Here is a 17,658-nt window from a genome sequence, read left to right as displayed (position 1 = left end):
GAGGGAGGCTCAGGGACAGACTGGAAAAGACATCAGAGAGAGAGAGAGAGAGAGAGACGGCCGCACAGCAGTTTCAGGCTTTATTAACAATCGGGTGTAAAAAACCAGATGGGTCTGGCCGCCCCTCTTGGCTCACCTTCCAGGGAGGGGCCCGGCGTGGGCAGCCCTCTGCCCACCCTGTCCTTGCCAGGGCCTCTCTCTGGGCGGACGACCCTCCTCTGCAAAGGCTCTGCTCATCCCCTCCAAGCAGTCATCAAACCGCTCCCCATTTCCAAGAGGGCCTTGTCCCCCTTTGGGGTGCCCCCACAAGTCCTAACCCAGGGGGCCGGGCCCCCTCTCCTCCTCCCCACATCTCTCCCCCAGGCTGGAGCACAAACGGTGCGACCTTTGCAGACAGACCGAGGAGGTTTCTCAGTGCAGACAAAATCTGGATCAGGGGGCCGCACAGGTTGACCTCTGTGAAAAGTTCGAGCACTACAGACAGGCATGAGCCTGCAGTGGGGTGTCTTGCCCTCTGCAGGCCTGCCTCTGGGCCCCGGGCAGGCTGGGGATTCCCAGAGGGAGAACCTGCATACAGTAGTCGCTCACTAGGTGCTCTCCCTCCCGCCAGGGTCCGGAGTCACAGGTCCTTGCTGAACTCCCTCACGAGGGTGTAGCCCATGCAGCCCCAGCTCCCCTCAGCCTGGTAGCCACACCCCTCCAGCATCCCCGCCACGCCCCACGCTGCCACAGCCACGGGGACCACAAGCCGGGCCCGGGGCTCCCCCATGCCTCCCGCCCAGGCCCGTGCCCGGGATTCGGCGAAGGCCAGCAACCGCCTGCCCACACCTCGGCGGCGGTGCCATCGAGAGACAGAGAGGCGGGTGACCCGGGCCCCGTCGCCAGCGTTGGAGCCTGGGGCCAGGGCCAGGACCCCACACACATCACCCGAGCTGCGCACTGCCACCCAGGGGCCCCCCAGGCCGCCTGGGGGAGGCAGTGAGCCCCATCGGGCCCGCAGGCCCAGCTTCATGGCTGCCACAGCCAGGAACACGGGCAGGAGGAGGGCCAGGGCGAAGGAGGCCAGGACGAAGCGCAGGCCGCTGCTGGCCGCTGCGAGGAGCAGCAGGGCCGGTGGCCGTGTCAGGGCGTGGAGGGCCACACGGTTCTCCGTGTCCTTCACACCAGCCTGTGGGCAGAAGGAGCCGTCAGAGCCGGGGGCCTGGGCCTTCCATCACATTAGGGCCCCGTGCCATCCGTCATCGGGGAGAGGGGAGGGGGTGGGCCCAGGCAGGGGCGGAGGGGTGGGAGCTCCCAAAGGAGAAGGGAAGGCGGTGTGATGGGGCCTGCGGCCAAGGAGCAGGCAGGGAACAGGACCACGTCTGCTCTAGGCTCCAGTAAGCAGAACCTCCAGCACACCGGGCCCTGAGCGAGTGAGGGAATTAGGAGCTATGCCGCACACCCGATTCAGGGGAGCTGCAGGGAAGGCTGAGGCCACAACAGGACAGAGGACTGGCCCAGGTCAGAGTAGGCGCATGCTCCGGACACCAGGAGGTGGCACTGGGGGCAGGGGGAGACCCAGCGCCAGGCTGCGGCCCAAGGGCTCTGCTTGAAGAGTGCTGGGGAGGAGGCTGGCGCAGGGGGGCGGGCTGAAGTCTGCAGAGGAGGGAGGGACCTGGTGCCACGCCCATCTCACAGCCCTCCAGCTATTAAAACTTTTATTTTTAGTATCTCTACATCCAAAGTGGGGCCTGAACTCACAGCCCCGCCGTCAAGACTAACCAGCCAGGAGCCCCTAAAACCTTTCTGACCCTAGGGGTAGGAAGAAGGCACTAGGAAAAGAAGGGACCGAGCCAGGAAGCCCCTTAGGAGGAAAAGATCAGGTTCCAGGAGTCCGGGCTGGCTCCGGCAGGTGGCTGGAGCCGCTCACGACGCGGCCCCGCCTGCTCTCACCTTCAGCATCTCCAGCACCAGGGGTTTCTCGTCTTCCCTCATCTCCCGCACTGACAGGTGGCCGGGGGCCATGGCAGCCCCCAGGCTCCCGCGCCCCCGAAGGCAGCAGGCGTGCACCTGGTGAAAACAAGCAGGCCAGCGTCAGTGAAGGGCACCTCTCGTCCCCACAGCGCCCCAGACATGGGGACCAGCAACAGCATGGTCCAGATGGGGACACCGGGAACGCTCGGGACCCCCGAGCGAGGTCCCAGGCAGGACGGGATTCACCCTCCACCCCGCGACCTTCCTCAAGTCTCCCGGACACCCCCCCCCGCTCCGCCCGCCGCGGTGCTCAGCGAGTTCCCCCTAAAAGCCCTGCGGACGCCAGCACCCTGCAACCCGGGGTTCCCTCCCAGGCTCCGGGGCTGCCCTGGGGAGTCAGCGGAACTCCCCCCCCCCAACAGCCAGGGCATGGACCACGCTCCCGGCCCCCCAGGCGTCCCCGACCCCCGTCGCAGGAGCAGGCACCGGAGGAACCCCGGCAGGTCGCTCCAATCCTTGCACCAGGTGTGGGGGCAGCAGGGTCGGGAAGGGGTCGCCTGCGGAAGTGACGTCGCACCGCGCACGGAGGGGGCGGGTCCGCACCCTGCCTTAGCAACGGTTGCCAAGCGTCCGGGCTGGGGTGGGCGGGTGGCAGGACTCCGGGCGCGGGTCGGGGAGGGAGCGAGCGAGGAGCAGCGACCCCGCCAGCGCTGGGGTAGAGGGAGGAGACGCGAGCAGACGCGGGACGGGGCGGGGCCGGAGGGGATGCGGACGGCGGGTCGGGGCAGAACCGTACTTACCCGGGCCGCAGGCGAGAAGCGCACGTTCGCTTCCTGACCTTCCCTGGTTGCTAAGCAAGCTGAGAGGCGGGTGGGGGGGCGGTGGTGGGAGCGCATCAGTTCTCATTGGCTCGCGGGCCTTCGCGGGAGGGGCCGCATCCTGGGCTCACTAGTTCCCAAACGCCCGACCCCAGGAACCTCCACCCCAACCCACCTGGGCTCTCTCAGGCACCTTCGGGATAAGGATTCCCACCCACCCATTTTTCAGATGAGGGGAGCGGTGGGGTGACTGAGCGCACAAGTGGCAGAACCAGGATTCTGGATCCCAGCTCCTCCCCACTACAGTGACCCCCGCAACGCTTTTTTAAGGATAAACAGAACCTCACGTAGAAGTGGCTGGCCCCAAACCGCAAAGTCAGTCACCTGAGAGCTAGGAAGCAAGAGAGAGAAGACTCCAGGCTCCCAAGCGGTGGCTATGGCCATGACATTCCCCCCACCCCAGCCGCCCCCAAGAAAACAAAACACGGGAGAGGAGATTCTGGTCTTTATTAGCAAGCCCAGCCTGCAGCTCCCCTCCCCCCACCCCCCAGCCTAGCCCAGCCCAAGCAGTGAGTCCGGGTCTCTGTGTCGGGCAGAAGAGAACCCAGGGGTTCTACTCAAAATGTGTGCACCAGCTGGACTGCGGGCAGAGTCTGGACAATCTGGATGGAGGGCAGCCCCTGCGGGGTCATGCCTCCAGGTGCAGCGCCGGTGGGCACCACTTGTACCATCTGGGAGGGGGGAGCCGCGGAGATGCCCACTGGGGCAGAGGCTTGGCCAGGTGGTGGTGGGGTCAGGAGCTGCAGCGTGGCAGCGCCTCCCCCACCGCTGCTATTCTCGAGCAGTTCGGCGGCTGGCGCACTGCGGATGATGAGCAGTTTCTGTCCGGGTGGGCCTGGGGCAGGAGGCTCGGCCAGCCCAGGGGGGAGGGTCTCCACCTCCTGCACACACAGCTGGGTCTGCTCCCCATCGGCCCCGCTCAGCACCAGGACGCTCTGCAACCCCTCGTCTGTCTGCAGCGTCTCAAAGAGCACATCCTGGACGACACCACTACTGGCCTCACCATCACCCGGCTCCCCGGGGCCGGGACCGGCCAGCAGCTCCTCGGCTGTTCCACTCTGAACCACCAGCAGATTGGGGGCCTCAGTGGTCACAGCTCCCCCGCTGGGATTGGACAGCGGGCCTGCCACAGGCTGGAGCTGGACGGTGGTCACTTCCTGAGCCGGCTGGAGCTGGACCGTGGTCACCTCCTGGGCCGGCTGGAGCTGAACAGTGGTCACTTCGGGGGCTGGCCGGAGGGGCTGCAGCTGGACCCCACCCACTTCCTGGGCCCCTGCCTCCCCACCCCCTACATTCTGTAGAACGATGAGGCTCTGCCCTCCCCCGCTGGCCCCTGCGTTGCCCCCTCCCTGAACCCCCAGTCCCCCAGGACCTGGCAGCCACACTACTCCAGGCCCCTGACCCGATTTCCCTGCGGCCCGTGGGCCCTGCCTTCCGCGGCTGCTCCCGGCACCAGTGCTGGAGGAGGGTAGCAGGAGGAGCTTGGGGGGAGCCGGTGGGGGCGGGGGCGTAGGGGGTTGGACGCTGCTGGGGATCAGCTGGAGGCCCTGGGCGGTCTGCACCAGGAGAAAAGTCTGGGAGTTGGGGGCTGCCTGGCCCGGGGGCGGGGCCGGGGCCGGGCCCCCTGCCACCTCGAGGGAGAGCGTGGCCTGGAGGTGCGGGAGAACGTGGACGTCCTGGGTGGCGGATGGGGCCGGGGCGGCAGCCAGCGGGGCGGGGGGCTGGGAGCCGGCGGCGGCGGGGCCGGCGGGGGCGGCGGCGGCCGTGGGGGCGGGGGCGTGCGTCCTCAGGTGCCGCTGCAGGTAGGCGGCCATGACAAAGCTGCGGCCGCAGACGGGGCAGGCGAACGGGCGCTCGGCCGAGTGCGTGCGCTGGTGCAGCAGCAGGTTGGACGAGTGCGTGAAGGTCTTGGGGCAGAGCGGGCAGCGGAAGGGCCGCTCGCCCGTGTGCACGCGCTGGTGCTGCCGCAGGTTGGAGGTCTGCGCGAAGCTCTTGCCGCACACGCCGCAGGCGTGCGGCCGCTCGCCCGTGTGCACGTGCCGGTGGCGCCGCAGGCACGACGTGTTCCGGAAGGCCTTGCCGCACTCCCCGCACGCGTACGGCCGCTCGCCCGAGTGCAGCCGCAGGTGGTACTGGTAGTGCGAGGACCACTTGAAGGTGAGGCCGCACTGGCCGCACGTGAAGGCCCGCAGGCCCGTGTGCACGCGCTGGTGGATGGCCAGCAGCGACGAGCGCTTGAAGGCCTTGCCGCACTCGCCGCACTGGTAGGGCCGCTCGCCCGTGTGGTCCCGCAGGTGGTAGCGCAGCCCCGAGGAGCCCTTGAAGGCCTTGCCGCACTCGGCGCACTTGTAGGGCCGCTCGGCACAAGGCGGCGCGGGCGCGGGCGGGGCGGGGGCCGCGGGGGCCAGGGGCTCCTGGGGACAGGTGACCTCGGCGGCCTCCGCCTGGGGGGGCGGGCGCCCCGCAGCCGCCTCCTCCACGTGGCACTGCTGGTGCGCCAGGAGGCTGGCCAGCTGCGGGAAGGCGCCGTCGCAGCTGCCGCAGCGGAACGCCTGCCCGCCGGCCGCCCCGTGGTTGTGCTGGTGGCGGGAGAGGCCGGCCACCGTCCGGAAGGACTTCCCGCACGGCAGGCAGGCGAAGCCCGGGGCGGCGGCAGGCGGGGGCGGCGGCGGCGGCGCCGGCGGGGCCCGGGGGGGCGGCGGGGCGGGGTCCGCCTTGGGCGCCGGGGTGGCTGCCTCGGGCCCGGGGCACGGCTGGTGCTCCAGGAGCAGCTCCTCGCTGCCGAAGCCCAGCTCGCAGCCCTCGCAGCGGTACACGAGCTCCACCGTGGTCTCGGCCGCGGCCAGAAAGAGCTCGGGCACGACGGGCGGGGGCGCGGGCGGCGGCGGCGGCGCGGGCGCGGGCGCGTGCAGGTAGGCGTCGGCCACCAGGACCTTGGCGCTGGGCTCGCGCGGCGGCGGGGCGGCGGCGGCGGCGGCGGGGCCGTGCGTGCGCTGGTGCAGCAGCAGGTTGGACGAGTGCGTGAAGGTCTTGGGGCAGAGCGGGCAGCGGAAGGGCCGCTCGCCCGTGTGCACGCGCTGGTGCTGCCGCAGGTTGGTGCTCTGCGTGAAGCTCTTGCCGCACACGCCGCAGGCGTAGGGCCGCTCGCCCGTGTGCACGTGCCGGTGGCGCCGCAGGCTGGACGAGTTCTTGAAGGCCTTGGGGCAGTCGGGGCACGGGTAGGGCCGCTCGCCCGTGTGCTGCCGCAGGTGGTACTGGTAGTGCGAGGACCACTTGAAGGCCAGGCCGCACTGGCCGCACGTGAAGGCCCGCAGGCCCGTGTGCACGCTGCGGTGTATCTGCAGCAGCGACGAGCGCTTGAAGGCCTTGGGGCAGTCGGGGCACTGGTAGGGCCGCTCGCCCGTGTGGCCCCGCTGGTGGTAGAGCAGGGCGGACGAGCCCTTGAAGGCCTTGGGGCAGTCGGGGCACTTGTAGGGCCGCTCGCCCGTGTGCGTGCGCTGGTGGTGCAGGAGCCGGGATGACCAGCGGAACGACTTGCCGCACTCCCCACACTCATACTGGGCCGTCGGGGCGGGGGCTGCGGGGCCGGGCTTCTCCCCGGGCCCCTCGGTGGTAGAGGCCGGCGCCATGTCTGCGTGGGAGCCGACCATCACACCTGGCGGGGGATTCCGGGTCAGGGGAAGGCAGGAGCTCACCCCACCTCCACCCAAACACCCCACCTTCTCAACCTGGACATACACCTTTGCCCTTGAAGATGCAGAGGGCACCTCCCCACCCACGGGATCGAGAGACTCCCTTAGGAGCAGGGCCCCCAGTGGTCCAGGTCTGCCCCAAGGCAAGGCTCTAGGTGCTGAAACAGAAAGTTCTGGCAAACTGGGACGAGTGCTCACCAGCCCTAGGATGCTGCCCATCCCCTCCAGGAGGCTAGACAAGTCTGAGAAGGCTGTGCGTGGTCTTCAGGAGGCCAAGCACTTCCCTTAGGGCTAAGCGCCTTCCCTCTACAGATAGGCACCGTCCTTGAAGAAGGCCGGGGGTCTCTCTAGCACCCTGGCTTCTGATCCTTGACCCTTCTCCCTCTAAAGCCTCACCTTCCATCCTGCCTCAACACCGGCTCCCACTGCCGCTATAACTAAAGCCCTGTGTGCATTCCACTCTCCACCGCCCCCCCCCATCCTGCTTGCCTACTCCCTCTTGTGTATTAATCAAAGATCCCTAACCTCCACTAGACCCCTAAGGGCACTGCACCTTCCACCCCATCCACATCCTCACTTTCTGCCTGGCGGCAGTCTCCCTATTTTTTTTTTTTTATTTTTAATTTTAAGATTTTATTTTAATTTTTTAAAGATGTATTTATTTATTTGAGAGAGAGAGCACAAGCAGGAGGGGCAGAGGGAGAGGGAGAGAGAATCTCAAGCGGATTCCGCGCTGAGCATGGAGCCTGATGCGGGGCTCCGTCTCATGAGCCTGATATCACGACCTGAGCTGAAACCAAGAGTCGGCTGCTCAACCGACTGAGCCACCCAGGCACCCCAAGATTTTATTTTTTAAGTAATATCCACGCCCAGTGTGGGGCTTGAACTCACAGCTCCGTGATCAAGAGTCGCGCGCTCGACCGACTGAGCCGGCCAGGCGCCCTTGGCTTCAGTCTCCCTTTGCACTCATGCCCATGCATCTCCAAGTTCCGGGCACTGCTCACACTGCACACACACACCCACTCAACAGGCGGTACTGGACATATTTCTGTGCCCCTCAAACCTCTCTCCTTTCCCCTCCTCCTCTTAGCAGGTGACCTTGCCATTGATCTTGTCACTGAGAACAGAAAAGCAATCAGAAGAGAACGTTCCCATGTTCTAACTACTGTAGCAGTGATTCTCAACGAGAGCAATCGACTCTCACATCCCAGGGGACATCTGGCAATTGTGGGACTGTCCAGTTGTCAGCTGGAGGGGCTAGTGCTCCTGGCATCTAGTGAGGGGAGACCAGGGATGCTGCTCGACACTCTACAGTGCACAGGACAACCCTCCACAGCACAGAACGATCCAGTCCAAAACATCAGTAGTGCTGAGGCTGAGAATTCCTAGGCTACCCCTCCCCCCCCTTGCCTGCCTCGGCCCATGGACTCTGACTTCCCACCTACAACTTCTCCTTACCTCCTGGACTGTTTCAGTGTACCCACAAGCTGCATCTCCCATCTTTAAAAAAAAACAAACGGCAAAACCTTTCGCCCCACCCCACCCCCCTCCAGCTATGGCCTTATGTCTCTCCACCCCCTTTGCAGCAAAGCAACTCAAAGTGCTGTCAATACATGCTTTTTCCTGGGGCGCCTGGGTGGCTCAGTCGGTTAAGCGTCTGCCTTCAGCTCTGGTCATGATCTCAGGGGTCCTGGGATCAAGCCCCGCATCGGGCCCTCTGCTCAGCGGGGAGTCACCCTCTCTCTCTCTCAAATTAAAAAAAGAAAAATACATGCTTTTTCCCACCCCAAACCCCATCACTCAGATCCTCCTCCCCCTGACTCTACTCCTGGCCTCCCTGGTACTAAATTGCATGGTCTCTGCTCAATCCCCAAGGGTCCCTCCCTCCTTAAGCCACTCTCCTCACCTTGGGGCACTTGTTCCTTTTCATCTCCCTGACTTGTGAATTTAGGAGAGCCCAGGGCTCTGCCGACCCTTGGTCCTCTTCCTCATCCACACTCTCTCCCAGGGAACCCCCACTCATTTTCAGGATCTCAGTCTATAAGTGGGATGACTCCAAAATGTATCTCTATTTGACACCCTCTCCTTTGAACTCTAACCCCCTGCTACAGTATGCCATATGGACGCTTAACAGACAACTCAAATTTATCCTGCCCCAAATCTAACTTGGTGGGGTTTTTTTCACTCCTGCTCGCTCCCTTCTCCACCCACAGTCTCCATCCCTGAAAACCGCTCGGTCCTTCCTCAGGCGTCGCCTCTTTCTCTCACCACCTATGCCCAATCCAGCAGCGGGTTCTCCTGTCTCAGCAGGAACATGTCCGGAATCTGGCCACTTCTCTCCTGAGTCCCCCATTGCCACCTTTGTCCAGGGCCTTCCTCCTGGGCAGCTGCAACAGCCTCCTAAAGCAGATCTCCATGTTCCCACCCCTACTCCTCCTACCCCCAGGATGCGCCCAACACAGAGGCTGCGGGGAACTTGCCCTCTACTGCTCCCATTTCAGAGAACACAAATCTCTTACAGAAGCCTACAGACTTCCCATGCCATGGCCTCCTCCCCTCCCTGACCTCCGGCTAGCCTCTCTGACTCTCACACCATCCAGTCACCACCTGGAGCCTCACACAGGCCCCTGCCAGGGACCTCCCCCCGCCTTCCTGCCAGGGTGCTTGCTGACATGTCACCTCGGGGAGACATTTCCTGCACCAGACCTCAATGTGCAACCCCTTCCAACACTCCCCGTCCTCTATAGGACTTCTCACCTCCTAACCTGCTTCTGATCGGGGTTTCCCAACCTCAGCACTGTTGAGATGTGGCGCTGACCAGCGCCGAGGGGCCTGTCCCGAGCACTATGGGGTGTTTAGCAGCATCCCTAGCCCTCTACCCACTATATGTAGTGGCATCTTAATCACTGTCGCGCTCCAGCGCCTAAGACAAAGTCCGGCATAGAGCGAGCACTGAGAAAACCTATTCTGAAACAAAAAGGCCGGGCATCCCCTTTGGACAGGCTATGAAGATTCCCTTTAATAAGATGAGCATCCTCTTTAAAATGTAAGCAAGTCCTTTTAAGAGAAGCTGCCCGAGCCTTTCGGAAGACCGAGCATGCCGTAAACAAGAGGCATCCGCCCCCTGCAAGAGCCGGGCCCATCTTGCCCAATGAAGAGCACCCCCTTCGAAAGGCCGGACCACACCCTTCCATCAGGCCCGACGTCCCCTTTAAGAGGCTCCTCCCACCGCACACCCATGTCCACCTTTGTTGAGCTAAGCTAGTGTAGGCTGCGAAGCCACCAGGACTCAGGAATTATTCCTTCGGTGTCTGGGACACTGTCCGTGACCTTTCACAAGACAACCCATCCTTAGAGGATAAAAAGCGGAAGCTGAGGGGACCTGCAGAACCTCACCCGCCGCTCCAAACGCAGCCCCTTGCCCTTTAAAAGGGCGGAGCCGGCCTGGCGGACAAAAGTCGGAGGTGAAGTAGCGCCCTTCCCTTTAAGGCGCCCCTTCCGGTTTCACGCTCGCCGTTTCCCCAACGTCTCCGCCCTCCGGTCCCTCCCCCCACCCCCACCCCTCCGGTCGCTCACCTGCGGCCCCGACCGGGGGAATGAGCGGGGGAGACCTAGGGCCTTCCCACGGGGGCCGACGGGAAGACGGGGCCCCGGCAGCGGCGGGACAGGACTGGGGGCCTGGGAGGGGGGCGGGGGCGCGCTCCCTCCCAACAGCCCCCGGCGCGAGGCACCCAACCTTTATCGGTCGCCTCTCGCGCACACAAACCCCGACGTCCCCGTTGGCGCGTCACGACGCCACGTGCGCCGAGGCCCCGCCCGCCCCTCCCGTTGGCCGGCGGCGGTCGCTCGTTCCCCAGCGTAAGCGGCGCACGGCATCGTGGGAGTTGTAGTTCTTCCCCGACGCCCGGCTGCCTGGTCGTCTTGGCGGTAGCGGAAGTCCCCCCAAGGCCGGGGAAGGCCGGCCCCGGACCTGGGGCGGGTGGCTTGTTCCCCCTTTCGACTATCGATTCTCCCTCTCTGTCATAGAGTCCCTCTGCAGCAGCGCGGTTTCCGAACGGCCTAGCCAGCCAGGGGTGTGGGCCTTCCTGGCCTGGGCCCCACGCCCAGGCCCTGGTCGATAATTTCCCCGTGGGGAAACTGAGGCCCGCGAAGCTTCCTGCCCCCCAGAGGTCCCACGCGCTCGCGGTTCCCGGGCGTCTGCTGCGTGCCCGCGTTGTGGTCGTGCAGGAACCTGGGCCCCGCTATGCCTTCTCCTTCGTGGCCTGGGGGCTTAGGGAACCACCGAGCTGTCCCGGATCCCCTGTCCCCCCTTTCGACCTCAGCCCAGAACGGCTCCAGCCTTTGAGCCATTCTGGCTAATGAAGGGCTTCCAACACAGTTTCTCAGCCATGGCGCTAGTAACGTCTGGGCCAGATCGTTCTTTGTTGTGAGGGCCATCCGGTGCCTTGTAGGGGGTCAGCAGCCTCCCTGTGCCTGGCCTCCCCCTTCTCCCCCCCCATGTCCCCCCGTGGAGAACCACTGCTCCAAGGCACTCCCCCTCAGCCTGAGGGCTGTTTATCAGACCAAAAGGACCTTCTGCTCCTACCCCACGCCTCCTCAACTCCTGTGGGGAAGCCTGCGATGCTAGGTGGGCTCCCATTACGTGCTCAGCAGCACTCAGCCGTGGTTCATGACACAGGGCACCCAACAACCAGCAAGGGGCCTGATCAGAAGCAAGCGGTACTCTTCGTTGAATGAGCCTCCCAGGCAGTTTCCCAAGGCCCCCAGGCAGGCCCAAACTCAGGTGTGATCCGAGCTGATGTGGACCTGTCTTTTTGTCCCTGCCCTGCAGGATCGTTTTTGCATGTCCAGTGAATGCGTGCATGGGAATCCTAGGATTCCAGCTCAGCCCAAACACCCCTTTCACTTCAACTTTTACCTCCCCTGCCAGAAAGGAAGCTGCCCAGGGACTGGCAGGGACACATGAGCAGAGCTCTGAGCTGTTGAGGAATAAAGAGGGGAAGGAGACAGTTGCAGCCATCAGGGTAGAGTTAGGAGGCCCTGCCCCAAGGGGTTGGTCCCCACCCAATGCTAGAGCTCCCCAATACACCGGACCCCACCCCCTGAAGTTGCTCCCAGATGGAGGGAGGATTCCACACTGGGTCAAGGTGTGGATGTGGAATGTATGGCCCAGCTGGCTGCAGGGAGAACCTAGGCCCACCTGCTTCATCTCAGGCCACTGGGGCCCTGCAATAGTGAAAGGAGCTCTCCGTGCCAACAGAGCCCAGCCAGCCCCCATCTACCTGCCAGTCAGGAGGTATAATGAGGGAGGTGAGAGAGGCCAAGTCCCAGCACCTGCCCTTGTCAGCCATCCCCTACTCTGGAGCCAGAAAATAAAGGTTTTGAACTCAATGGCCTCAAGCAACTGGCTGTGCAGATTTAACTGGCTTTTTCCAAATAGTAGTAGCTGGACACCTCATGTAGAATCCTCTACAAGGGACATCATGGGGCCCTCATACAGACAAGCAAACAGCCTAGCAAACACCGCTACAGGCCCCTGGCATTCTTGTTTCTGGCCACAACACCCTGCCCCAGGTGCTTTTGGGGGAGACTAACCCCCTCAACTAGATCAGGCATCTTATCCAGCCCCAGACCCTCCAAGTCCTTGTCCCCCACCTTGCCAGCCAGATGAACCATTCATCCCGGAGGACAGAGCTGGGAGTGGGGACTGCAGCCTTTGAAGGTAGCCAAGACCTACCTGACCCTTCCTAGGGATCTAGGCTGTTACTCCTGCCCCAAAGGCCCTATGTGCATGTGGGGTTGTCCCTCTCTGTCTACCCCCATCCCAAAGCTGTCAGCCAAAAAAGGGTTGGCAAGGGTCTGCACCCACCCCACCTCCTGATTCCAGAGAAAGGCAGCCCCACTCTCACTGGTAGTCAAAGGAGAAGAGACCCTGGGAGGAATTGGGGAGCCTGGACCTTTCCCTCTTCCTCACACTCCCCCCTCCCAACCCTGCCAGCCACACTGTGGGTGGTGGCAAATGTGTCCTGGGTTTCTGGAACAGTCCAGCTCCAAGGTGGCCCAGCCAGGACCAGAGTCTGGGCCTGCCCTCTTTGGGATCACAGGGTGGGGAGGGGGCTCAGGTCTCACTCACGGTGCCCCCACATGCTCAAGCCCTCCAGTCCACATCCCTTCCCTCTGGAAGGAGGGGGCGTGTGATGTCAGGCTGTGCGGACATTCGGTTCTGGTTTGGGCCACTCAGCCCATTGCCTTCGTGATGGCACCACTTGTGTTCACTAGAGAGGCAAGGATTAGGGGCTGGGGTGAGAGGTGTCCCTGGAGCACCTGTCTCCCCCTACACACACAGCAGGAGGTATCTGGACCAAAGACAGGACTCCCAGGGCCAGAGGTAAGAATAAATAACCTTTTTCACCTGAGTACAGGAAAGAGAGCAGAGATGCACTTTAAGCAAGGTGGGGGGTGGGCAGGAGCCCAGGTGCTGGCCTACACCTCCCACAGACTAAGGATGGTCCTTTTTGACATTTCTTGGGTCTCCCATGGGGTGCCCAGCCGGCCCTGCCCACATGGGCCTGTCCCAGGGAAGGAGTGTTATCCCCAGTTGACTGGGGGCTAAGTAGAGGCCCTCGGAAGTCTCTTGGCCAAGCACAGAACCAGGAAGTGATGTAACATACTGAACCCGGAAGTGATTTAACCAGGAGTGTCTCCAGCCTCAGAGACCATCCCCACCCTAGGCCTATCTAGCAGATCCCCATATGCATGGCCACAGCCCAGTGCACAGGAGCCAGAGGAGACTCCCCAGCTGGTCACACTGGGTCACATGGTCCCTCCTGTACAGGGAAAACACATCCCTCGGTTTTAAGTACAAAAATGTGGACCAGGGACAGATCTGCACCAAATGCCCTCCCCAGGAATGGCCTCCACTTTCCATGACGATCCCCAATGACCCACGCCCTCATACACTACATGCCTTTTCTTCTCGTGGCCAGTGGATATGACGGACATCACTCCTGTGACAGGTTATGTGATACGGCGAAGGTGAAGGGATTTGGGCACGTGCAATCAAGGCTCCCGTCAGTTGATGTTAATCAAAAAGAAACGTAATGGTTAATTTTATGCGTCCACCTGACTGAGCCACAGGAAGCCCAGGTATCCGGTTAAACTCAATTTCTGGGCGTGTCTGTGAAGGTGTTTCTGGAAGAGATAAGCATTTGCATCAGTAGACCGAGTAAAGCCAATGGCCCTCCCCACCGTGGAGGGGAGGCGACTGGCCATCACCCAATCTGTGGAGGGCCTGACTAGAACAAAAAGTTGCAGGAAGGTGCAGGAAGGTTGGATTCCCTCTCTACCTGACTGAGCTGGAATGTTGATCTTTGCCTGCCCTCGGTGCTCCTGGTTCTCAGGGCTTCGGACCCAGACTGGAATCCACACCATTGGCTCTCTGGTTCTTAGGCCTTGGAACTACACCACTGGCTTTCTTGGCCTCCAACATGCAGATGGCAGATCATGGGACTTCCTCCATTATTGCACGAGCCAGTACCTTACAGTAGAGCTCTTTATATATAAAATGTAAGATATATAACATCTCTCTTTCTCTCTCTCTATATATATAGGTAGGTAGATAGAATAGACACAGACATAGATCCTACTGGTTCTGTTTCCCCGAAGAACCCTAATACAGAAAGATTGTACTAGGTGGGCCTGATATAATCAGGCAAGGTCTTTGAAGCTGGGTCTAGAGGTCAGAGATGGGAAATGTCAGTGATTCTCCTGCTGGCCTTAAAGCCACCGAATTCCATGAGTTCTACAGATGAAAGGAAATGAATTCTTCCACGTGAGCCTGGAAGAGGACCCAACCTCAGATGAGACGGCAGGCCCAGCCTACACCATGATCGCAGCCTCGTGAGGCCCCGATCAAGTGCCTGGACTCCTGACCCGTGGCAACTGTGAGAAAATTAGAGTATATTATTTTAAGCCATGGTATTTGTGGTTATTTGTGACACAACATAGATAACTAATACACTTCTTGTGTTAGTTTGCTGGGGCTGCCCTAACAAGGCCCCACAGGCTGGGTGGTTTAAACAACATAAATTTATTTTCTTATATTTGAGACTAGAAGTCCAAGATCAAGGTGTTGGCAGGGTTGGTTTCTTCTGAGGCCTGTCTCCATAGCTTGTCTTCTCTCTGTGTCTTCACATGGCCTTCCCTGTATCTGTCCGTGTCCAAATTTCCTCTTCTTATAAGGACACCGGGCATATTGGTTTGGGCACAGATATATGACTTGATTTTAACTTAATTACCCCTTTAAAGACCTTATTTCTGAATACAGTCACATTTTGAGGTACGGGGGTTAGGACTCCAATGGACGAGTTTGGGGAGACACAACTTAGCCCATACCATGGTGTGAAACAAATATAAGCGGGTTGGCCTCTGAGTTCCTGGCTGGGAACACCAGGAACCTGCCACCTGTAAATTTTCACAATAAATTTTAAGGGAAACAAAGTCCCTCTGGGACTAGGTAGAGAGATTGCAGATGAGCAGGATGGAGGCAGGGAAGGACAAGTTTTGTCTGGGCTCCTGGCCTGATCCTGACACCTCATTTCCCCCCTCCCCATATTAGAGAGGGATTCAGGAGTGAGGTCTCCACATTCCAGGTGCAGCGAGGCCAGCAAAGGAGGTTTGGGGCAGGGCCCTGAGGTCTAGGCACTACCTCTGCTTCAAACCCTACATAGCTTCTCGTCACTCTTGCCTTCATAACCCAACTCCTACCTGGCCTACAAAGCCCTAAGGGTTCAGCCCCTGTCCACGTCTCTGACTTTACCTCTTCCTATCGTTCCCTCTGCCTGGGAAGCTCCTGGCTGCCCTGTCTTCCACTCAGGCTGCAGGACAATTGTCACCTTCTCAGAGACGGCTTCTCCATCTGAAGCAGCACCCCTCCCCCATCCAACCTCCATCATCCCGGACTGGTCTTTTCTTGTTTGTGGGTGTCTCCCCCCCAGACTCCTCCAGGGACACACTGTGCTTGTCTTGATCACTGCCACATCCTCAGTCTACTGTTGGTGCTCAATCAATGTTTATTAAATAAAGAAACTTCCCGCCCACCCCCCGCACTGGGATGGGGTTGGGATGGGGTTGGGATGGGGGTTGGGATGGCGGAAGGGAGCCTGTGAGGACCTTCTCATACCAGGAAGGGCAGGTCCTCAACAAATCTCAGAGGAAGCCAGCCCCCAGCTGTGGGTGACGCTTATCCATGACCAGACAGGAGAGGGGCCCAAAGGTGAGGGTGATGCCGAGGACGCACAGCCTCCCAGCGCTGCCCGGGATGTGGGCGCCCCCTGGTGGAGCATCCTAGGCCCGAGTCAGGAGGGCTGGCGGCCCCAGCTGTGGTCCAGACTCCCCGGGCCGAGGGACAGAGCTCGCTAGCAGATGCTGCCCGGGGCTCCTGGTATTGGATTCGGGCCTGCTCCTGGGGCCGGGCTAGCAAAGGTCATGCCCCGGCCATGCAGTGGCTGTCCTTGAGCCTGAACCCTGACCCCCAGAGGGTCCCCTCCCCCAAGGCCCCTTGCCAAGGGACCCTGCACATTCCCCTCTGGGCCTGAAAGTCACAGGTCAGGAAAACTTCCAGGCTGTCCCATAACATCACATGCACGCCCAGGATGTGCACACACGTGAACACACACACACACACACACGCCTTGCCCAGGCCAACAGACAGACACAGACTCAGAGACGCTGTAGAGACAGAGACGGCCAGAGAAGCTGAGAAGCAGCCATGCGAGCGCTGTGGCTGGAGACAGCGAGGAGGGGAGGACAGGAGACATCCAGGGAGGGGCCGAAAAACCAGGAGCGCCAAGGGGCAAAGTGCAGCTCAGTGAGGGGGCTGGAGACCCTTGGAGGCGCCCAAGACGGCCGCTTGGTGTCTGCCGCGGCTGGCCTGGTGGCCCCCATCCCGAGCCCTGGGCCCAGCCTCTGCTGCCGTACTTGGGCTGTTGCCCCTGTGCTGCCCCTGCCCACTAGGGCATGGTGTCGGGCCTGTGCTGACTCGAGTTCAAATCCCAGCTCGGCCACTTACTTGCAGCGTGAGCTTGGAGAAGTCACGGCAGCTCTGGAAGCTGGAGAAGGCTTAGGGGACGGATTCTCCCCGGGAGCCTCCAGAAGGGACACCTCGCCTTCAGCTCAGAAGACCCATCTTGAACTTCTGACCCCCAGAACTGCAAGAGATTAAGTGTACGTGGTTTTAAGGTTTGTGTTCGTGCGTACCCCTAGGACACTCACCCCCCCCAACACAAACCTTTAACGCAGTCCCCCCAGAGCAAACACGGAGACACCTCTCCCGCGCCAGCCCAGGCCAGGGTCCCCCACTTTGACCAATGCCCTCCCAGGAACAAGAGGACCCCACTCCCACCCCCCAGGAGCCAGCCTCCTCACCCGCCACGTCCCAGCCTCCCCCAAATACCAAGGGGCCCCCCAGGCCCTCAGTACAATGTCTTCAGGGAAACCACACCGTGTTTTCTCTTCCCCTCCCACGGCCACAGCCAGGCTGTGCCAGAAACAGTCCCTCCTGTCACCCACCTAAGCAACCAGGCCAGCCAGCACCTGTCCCCCGCCCCCTCCGTTGCTCTCTCACTGCTCTGGCGGAAATGCAGGGTTTGGGGCTCAACCCCCTCACACAGAAGCCAACCCGTCATGCTGGCTAGAGGCCTTGGGCACAGGCGAGCCCCCTCTCTGAGCCTGTTTCCCCAGGATGCTGGGCCCAGAGCCGAGGGAGGCACAGGGGGGATACGTCTGCCGGTGGGTGGGCAGATGTCAGGTGTCTGCCCCGCAGCTGGAGCTCCCAGGGAGCCATGTCCCCCTCCCTCCCAGCCTGCACCCAAGCCTCCCACCACCCCCTCCCCTCAACTCCAATTAAGGGTCCTCAACGCTAATCGATGCAGTTGACTCAGGCCCTGGCCTCGCCTCCCTAATGAGGCCTTTGTCCCCATAATTGGCTATCTCCAGGTGCTTTTCTCTGCCCCCCACCATGCTGCCCTGTCCCATATCCTAGGTCCAACTATGTGCTAATTGGGCCCCTGGGGGGGCACACATAAAGCTCCCCCCTTGCCTTCCTATATCAGACCCCACCCACGGGTTCCTCCAAG

The 17,658-nt window shown here is 61.7% G+C and overlaps 2 protein-coding genes across 6 annotated transcripts; both read right to left on the bottom strand.

The window, feature by feature from the left end:
* Positions 1-65: 65 nt before the first annotated feature.
* Positions 66-10,229, bottom strand: NAT14 (N-acetyltransferase 14 (putative)). Of its 5 annotated transcripts, none has more exons than XM_064580577.1 (3): positions 10,100-10,229; positions 1,933-2,049; positions 66-1,168 (listed from the first exon to the last, which is right to left on the bottom strand). In XM_064580577.1, exons 2-3 carry the CDS (start codon positions 2,002-2,004, stop codon positions 620-622), a joined length of 621 nt encoding a protein of 206 aa, XP_064436647.1. In that variant the 5' UTR covers positions 2,005-2,049; positions 10,100-10,229; the 3' UTR covers positions 66-619. The 5 variants fall into 5 exon arrangements, with proteins under 5 accessions (XP_064436647.1, XP_064436646.1, XP_054367617.1 ...); XM_064580576.1 differs by lacking the exon at positions 10,100-10,229 and adding an exon at positions 2,754-3,181; XM_054511642.2 differs by lacking the exon at positions 10,100-10,229 and adding an exon at positions 2,557-2,747.
* ZNF628 (zinc finger protein 628) lies at positions 3,284-10,232 on the bottom strand. Its single transcript, XM_045892182.3, has 2 exons — positions 10,100-10,232; positions 3,284-6,486 (listed from the first exon to the last, which is right to left on the bottom strand). The coding sequence occupies exon 2, from the start codon at positions 6,479-6,481 to the stop codon at positions 3,389-3,391; it is 3,093 nt and encodes a 1,030-aa protein (XP_045748138.1). The 5' UTR covers positions 6,482-6,486; positions 10,100-10,232; the 3' UTR covers positions 3,284-3,388.
* Positions 10,233-17,658: the final 7,426 nt, after the last annotated feature.

Source organism: Mirounga angustirostris, unplaced genomic scaffold (genome assembly GCF_029215605.1).
Source record: "Mirounga angustirostris isolate CCGP_5_RB_7025 unplaced genomic scaffold, mMirAng1.0.hap1 SCAF_16, whole genome shotgun sequence".
NCBI lineage: Eukaryota > Metazoa > Chordata > Mammalia > Carnivora > Phocidae > Mirounga > Mirounga angustirostris.
This window is presented reverse-complemented; position numbering and strand designations above follow the sequence as displayed.

What these genes read in the sequence shown, in the direction of transcription:
- NAT14 (XM_064580576.1), bottom strand. Translation starts at nt 2,849, where the DNA reads ATGCGCTCCCACCACCGCCCCCCCACCCGCCTCTCAGCTTGCTTAGCA. An exon ending in GCTTCTCGCCTGCGGCCCGG is followed by an intron (nt 2,050 to 2,753) that starts GTAAGTACGGTT and finishes TGTTTTCACCAG; the next exon opens with GTGCACGCCTGCTGCCTTCG. An exon ending in TGGTGCTGGAGATGCTGAAG is followed by an intron (nt 1,169 to 1,932) that starts GTGAGAGCAGGC and finishes TTCTGCCCACAG; the next exon opens with GCTGGTGTGAAGGACACGGA.
- ZNF628 (XM_045892182.3), bottom strand. Translation starts at nt 6,481, where the DNA reads ATGGTCGGCTCCCACGCAGACATGGCGCCGGCCTCTACCACCGAGGGG.